The sequence below is a fragment of the Ovis aries genome, chromosome 21 (genome assembly GCF_016772045.2).
Source record: "Ovis aries strain OAR_USU_Benz2616 breed Rambouillet chromosome 21, ARS-UI_Ramb_v3.0, whole genome shotgun sequence".
Taxonomy (NCBI): Eukaryota; Metazoa; Chordata; class Mammalia; order Artiodactyla; family Bovidae; genus Ovis; species Ovis aries.
Window position 1 is genome coordinate 15,504,043 of NC_056074.1, and position 7,206 is coordinate 15,511,248.

General features: G+C 45.4%; 1 protein-coding gene across 1 annotated transcript; it reads right to left on the minus strand.

Moving 5' to 3' along the window:
* Positions 1-786: 786 nt before the first annotated feature.
* LOC101120326 (tubulin alpha-1B chain) lies at positions 787-2,353 on the minus strand. Its single transcript, XM_027959486.3, has one exon. It carries the CDS (start codon positions 2,259-2,261, stop codon positions 906-908), a length of 1,356 nt encoding a protein of 451 aa, XP_027815287.1. The 5' UTR covers positions 2,262-2,353; the 3' UTR covers positions 787-905.
* Positions 2,354-7,206: the final 4,853 nt, after the last annotated feature.

Genomic DNA, 7,206 nt, shown 5'->3' on the forward strand with positions numbered 1-7,206 from the left:
TCTCCAGAAAACCTTAGTGTATGCCTCCAACCAAATTAGTCTCCCCCCTTCTTTGTTTTTATAGAGATAATTTTATTTCTATACAAAAGTGTTTAGTATATTCATCTTGATATTATGGTGATTTAAACATCTGATTAGGGTCTCCTAGTCTGTGAGTTCCTGGAGGGCAAAGACAATAAATCAATCACCTTCGTAACCACATGATTTGACTAGACAGACCTTTGTTGGCAAAGTAATGTCTCTGCTTTTCAATATGCTATCTAGGTTGGTCATAACTTTTCTTCCAAGGAGTACATGTCTTTAAATTTCATGGCTGCAATCACCATCTGCAGTGATTTTGGAGCCCAAAAAAATAAAGTCTGACACTATTTCCACTGTTTCCCCATCTATTTGCCATGAAGTGATGGGACCAGATGCCATGATCTTCATTTGCTGAATGTTGAGTTTTAAGCCAACTTTTTCACTCTCCTCTTTCACTTTCATCAAGAGGCTTTTTAGTTCCTCTTCACTTTCTGCTATAAGGGTGGTGTCATCTGCATATCTGAGGTGATTGAGATTTCTCCCGGCAGTCTTGATTCCAGCTTGTGCTTCTTCCAGCCTGGCATTTCTCATGATGTACTCTGCATATAAGTTAATAAGCAGGGTGACAATAGACAGCCTTGACATACTCCTTTTCCTATTTGGAACCAGTCTGTTGTTCCATGTCCACTTCTTTTTTTTTTTTTTTTTTTTTGCTTTCTTAAAATCTTTACTTTTGAGACAAGACATAAGTGTTACAGACACACATGGAAAAGGAATACATGATCATAGTTGAAAGCGAAGACAATCTAGTCGGAAAGTTTTTATGCCTGTCAGCTAATGCTGAAGCTGAGTATGACATGCTGCAAGGCTCAAAGGAATGGTAATTAGTATTCCTCTCCTTCTTCCTCTCCCTCTCCTTCCACAGAATCCACACCAACCTCCTCATAATCCTTCTCAAGGGCAGCCATGTCCTCACGGGCCTCAGAAAACTCTCCTTCCTCCATGCCCTCACCCACGTACCAGTGAACAAAGGCACGCTTGGCATACATCAGGTCAAACTTGTGGTCCAGGCGAGCCCAGGCCTCAGCGATGGCTGTGGTGTTGCTCAGCATGCACACAGCTCGCTGTACTTTGGCCAGGTCTCCACCAGGTACCACAGTGGGAGGCTGGTAGTTAATGCCAACCTTGAAGCCAGTGGGGCACCAGTCCACAAACTGGATGCTGCGCTTGGTCTTGATGGTGGCAATGGCAGCATTGACATCTTTGGGAACCACGTCGCCACGGTACAACAGGCAGCAGGCCATGTATTTACCATGGCGAGGGTCACATTTCACCATCTGGTTGGCTGGCTCAAAGCAAGCATTGGTGATCTCTGCTACAGAAAGCTGTTCATGGTAGGCTTTCTCAGCAGAGATGACAGGGGCGTATGTGGCCAGAGGGAAGTGGATGCGGGGATAGGGCACCAGGTTGGTCTGGAACTCTGTCAGATCCACATTCAGGGCACCATCAAACCTCAGGGAAGCAGTGATGGAGGACACTATCTGGCTAATAAGGCGGTTAAGATTTGTGTAGGTTGGGCGCTCAATGTCGAGGTTTCTACGGCAGATGTCATAGATGGCCTCATTATCTACCATGAAGGCACAATCAGAGTGCTCCAGGGTGGTGTGGGTGGTGAGGATGGAGTTGTAGGGCTCAACGACAGCTGTGGAAACCTGGGGGGCTGGGTAAATGGAGAACTCCAGCTTGGACTTCTTGCCATAGTCGACAGAGAGGCGTTCCATCAGCAGGGAGGTGAACCCAGAACCAGTCCCCCCACCAAAGCTGTGGAAAACCAAGAAGCCCTGAAGACCTGTGCACTGGTCAGCCAGTTTCCGAATTCGGTCCAAGACGAGGTCAATGATCTCCTTGCCAATGGTGTAGTGACCTCGGGCATAGTTGTTGGCAGCATCTTCTTTGCCTGTGATGAGCTGTTCAGGGTGGAAGAGCTGGCGGTAGGTGCCAGTGCGAACCTCATCAATGACTGTGGGTTCCAGGTCTACAAACACTGCCCTGGGCACATGCTTGCCAGCGCCTGTCTCACTGAAGAAGGTATTGAAGGAGTCGTCTCCTCCCCCAATCGTCTTGTCACTTGGCATCTGGCCATCGGGCTGAATGCCGTGTTCCAGGCAGTAGAGCTCCCAGCAGGCATTGCCGATCTGGACACCAGCCTGGCCAACGTGGATGGAGATGCACTCACGCATGGTGGCTACGGGTCAGCAGGCGCAGGCAACAGGAGTGGACACGGGTCCCGGTTACTGTCCCCGACAAGCTAAGAGTCGAGGTAAGTAACGCATTCCATGTCCACTTCTAACTGTTGCTTCCTGACCTGCATATAGGTTTCTCAAGAGGTAGGTCAGGTGGTCTGGTATTCCCATCTCTTTCAGAATTTTCCACAGTTTATTGTGATCCACACAGTCAAAGGCTTTGGCATAGTCAGTAAAGCAGAAATAGATGTTTTTCTGGAACTCTCTTGCTTTTTCCATGATCCAGAGGATGTTGGCAATTTGATCTCTGCTTCCTCTGCCTTTTCTAAAACCAGCTTGAACATCTGGAAGTTTGTGGTTCACGTATTGCTGAAGCCTGGCTTGGAGAATTTTGAGCAGTACTTTACTAGTGTGTGAGATGAGTGCAATTGTGTGGTAGTTTGAGCATTCTTTGCCATTGCCTTTCTTTGGGATTGGAATGAAAACTGACCTTTTCCAGTCCTGTGGCCACTGCTGAGTTTTCCAAATTTGCTGGCATATTGAGTGCAGCACTTTCACAGCATCACTTTCAGGATTTGAGATAGCTCCACTGGAATTCCATCACTTCCACTAGCTTTGTTCATAGTGATGCTTTCTAAGGCCCACTTGACTTCACATTCCAGGATGTCTGGCCCTAGGTGAGTGATCACACCATCGTGATTATCTGGGTCATGAAGATGTTTTTTGTACAGTTCTTCTGTGTATTCTTGCCACCTCTTCTTAATATCTTCTGCTTCTGTTAGGTCCATACCATTTCTGTCCTTTATCGAGCCCATCTTTGCATGAAATGTTCCTTTGGTATCTCTTATTTTCTTGAAGAGATCTCTAGTCTTTCCCATTCTGTTGTTTTCCTCTATTTTTTTGCATTGATCGCTGAGGAAGGCTTTCTTATCTCTTCTTGCTATTCTTTGGAACACTGCATTCAGATGCTTATATCTTTCCTTTTCTCCTTTGCTTTTCGCTTCTCTTCTTTTCACAGCTATTTGTAAGGCCTCTCCAAACAGCCATTTTGCTTTTTTGCATTTCTTTTCCATGGGGGATGGTCTTGATCCCTGTCTCCTATACAATGTCACGAACCTCAGTCCATAGTTCATCAGGCACTCTATCTATCAGATCTAGTCCCTTAAATCTATTTCTCACTTCCACTGTATAATCATAAGGGATTTGATTTAGGTCATACCTGAAAAAAGCTGAGCACCGAAGAATTGATGTTTTTGAACTGTGGTGTTGGAGAAGACTCTTTTTTTTTTTTTTTTTTGGAGAAGACTCTTGAAAGTCCCTTGGACTGCAAGGAGCTCCAACCAGTCCATCCTACAGATCAGTCCTGGGTGTTCATTGGAAGGACTGATGCCTAAGCTGAAACTCCAATACTTTGGCCACCTTGTGCAAAGAGTTGACTCATTGGAAAATACCCTCATGCTGCGAGGGATTGGGGGCAGGAGGAGAAGGGGATGACAGAGGATGAGATGGCTGGATGGCATCACTGACTCAATGGACATGAGGTGGTGATGGACAGGGAGGCCTGGCATGCTGCAATTCATGGGGTCGCAAAGAGTCGGACACGACTGAGTGACTGAACTGAACTGAACTGAACCACATGATACCTATAACAGCATATTGCATATATTTATTTGCTTGAGCAAATGTTTATTAGGTCTGTTTTGTGGCAGGTTCTATGTTGGGTATTGGAGGAAGCACTATTTATATACACAACTGCGACTTCCCTGGTGGCGCAGTGGATAGGAATCTGCTTGCCAGTGCAGAGGACACACAGTCTGGGAAGACTCCACATGCCGTGGAGCACCTAGGCCTGTGCGCCACATCTTTGAGCCCAGGCTCTAGAGCCGGCAAGCCGCAACTGCGGAAGGCATGTGCTGTAATTATTGAACCCCGTGCACCTAGAGCCTGTACTCTGCAACAAGAGAGGTGCAGTGAAGTGAAAGTACCTCAGTCATGCCCAACTCTTTGCGACCCCATGGACTGTAGCCTGCCAGACTCCTCTGTCCATGTAATTCTCCAGGCCAGAATACTGGAGTGGGTTACCATTTCCTTCTCCAGGGGATCTTCCCAACTCAGGTATCCAACCCAGGTCTCCCAGACTGCAGGCGGATTCTTTACCATCTGGGCCACAGGGAAGCCACTGCGATTACAAGCCTGTGCACTGAAACTAAAGAGTAATACCCACTTTAAGCAACTGGAGAAAATCTGCACACAGCAGTGAAGACCCAGCACAGCCAAAAATTAACTAATTAAAACACATACACACACACACAACTAAACCACATATGCTTCTGCCTCAAATGGAATGCAAAAATCCCTTCAGGAGCCACTAAGCTAGGCAACAAATCCAGAATTTGAACATATTCTGACACTGGAGTGTACAGTCTTCATCACTATGTGATAGCATTCTCCAATGGTTAGGGCACAGGGAATGGAATCCCACAGGCTGTATTCAATTCCAGACTCTACCAATTCCTACAGTGTGACCTTGAGTAAGTTGTCACATCTTTCTAAAACTATAATATCCCCCATCTATAAAGCAGACATAATATTTGGGCTTCCCAGGTAGCGTGGTGGTAAAGAATCCACCTGCCAAGCAGGAGACCCAAGAGATGCGGCTTCAACCCCTAGGTCAGGAAGATCCCCTGGAAAAGGAAATGGCAACCCATTCCAGTATTCTTGCTTGAGACATGCCGTGGACAAGAGAGCCTGGTGGGCTACAGCCCTGGGGGTTGCAAACAGTCGGACATGACTGAGCACCCGTGTACACATAAGACTGTTGTGAGAATTAATGAGTTAATCCATAAAAAGCATTTAGCACAGTGCCTGGAATAGAGTCAGTGCTAGGTAAATGTTTCTATTATTACATTTTCCAGAAAAGTTGAGCCCCTTGGGTATAATTTGGAAGGAAAAAGCTAAATAGAGAATATAAAATAAGAATTCAATATTGGTAGAGGAAGAAGAGGGAAGAGGGAGTGGGGAATTAAGTCACAGAGCAATAGATGGGGCTTCCGAGGGAAAAAGTCAGCCAGTGAGAAATTCTGAGTGATGGAACTGACCAAATAATAATAATAACAACAACACTAGAGCTTACCATGTGCCACACAATTCTAAGTGTTTTCCATATTATAACTCAATTCTCAGAATAATACTGTGAGGTACATACTATACTTTTCCTCATTTTATAGATAAAGAAATTGAGTCACAGGTTAAACCATTTGCCCAAAGTTCAACAGCTTGTGACTGGTAAAACCAAGACTCGAAGCCCCACAGTCTGATTCCTAAGTTTTTGTTCTTAATCACTGTGGAAGTCAATTTGGGGGAGTCAAAAAAATTTAGATTTAAGAAAATAATCCAAAATGAGGACTAAGATTTCTGCAGAAATATATCCCATCACAGTACTAGTTACTGAACATGTGCTATGTGCTATATTTACACATATCTTGGTATTTACACATATCATTTATTCCACACAGAAACCTTAGGAACCGTCATCCCACTTTCAGATGATGGATTGAATGCACAACCTCAAGAGCCTCCTGTGTCGGGACTTCCCTAGTGGTTCAGTGGCTAAGACTCTGCACTCCCAATGCAAGGGGTCCAGGTTTGCTCCCCGGTCAGGGAACTAGATCCCACATGCTGCAGCTGAGTTCATAATACTGCAACAACAACAAAAAGATCCCACAAGCTGCAACAAAGATCAAAATTTCCATGTACTGCAACTAAGACCTGCTGCTGCTAAATTAATTAATTTTTTATTTATTTTTAAAGCCTCCTATGTGGGTGTCAGGATCCTAATAGAGAAAGGATAGCATCCTAACAACTGAAATGGGGACATTCTAGCTGGGAAACCTTAGAATCTTAAACTTTCAGATTCTCCAAAACTCTGTTTCAGCAGAAACAGCTCATTCTGTCTTGCCAGAAGACAGTAGTCCCTCCTTGTCGGGAGAGGCTACAAAAACCCTGAGGCAGGTGCTTGTCTTCTTCCTCAGTATCTGACCATATCACTCCATCTGTTGTCAGGCTAATAACCATCTCTGGGGGGAGACAACTTCCATACTGAAGGTATTGCAGACCCTGGTTGATACATACTTGAAGGTATCAGGGAAACATATGTGGAAACGGTTGAAGGCATTAGACTTAGGAGGATGAAATACATGGCTGGATAGGGGAGAACACTTTTCAGGACCATTGGAAATGGAGTGTAAGCTGATGGTGATTATACTGCTACTGCTAAGTCACTTCAGTCGTGTCCGACTCTGTGCGACCCCATAGACGGCAGCCCACCAGTCTCCCCCATCCCTGGGATTCTCCAGGCAAGAACGCTGGGCTGGGTTGCCATTTCCTTCTCCAATGCAGGAAAGTGAAAAGTGAAAGTGAAGTCACTCAGTCATGTCCACTCTTGGCGACCCCATGGGCTGCAGCCTACCAGGCTCCTCCATCCATGGGATTTTCCAGGCAAGAGTACTGGAGTGGGTGCCATTGCCTTCTCCAGGGGATTATACTAGGAGACCTAAAACTCCACTACAGGCCTCTGGTTAGAATAGGGAATTAAGGAAGCCAAGTGATAAAAGGACTTCTAGCCCAAGTTCATTGCTCAAGGTGAAATGCATTCATAGACCCACCCTGTAATTAATTCCTCAGTTTCTGAGAGTAGAGATTGGTAGAGATAGATTTAGCAGATATCAGAATTTTTGCCTTGATTTCACAGAAAGGGCCAGAGTGGAAGCCTTTGATATTACCCAGGCAGCCCACTGCCCCATCAAGTCGAGGAAGAAAATTATAAGCAACAGTGCATCTGGAAGGAATGACAAAGACTAGCACAAACAGACTGAAAGGGTGCAAGAGTGGTCATCCCCATTATACCCTTATTCAAGTCACCTCACTTGCCCCTACAAAAAAC

Excerpts from the sequence above, each read along its gene's own strand:
- LOC101120326 (XM_027959486.3), bottom strand. The coding sequence starts at position 2,261 with ATGCGTGAGTGCATCTCCATCCACGTTGGCCAGGCTGGTGTCCAGATC.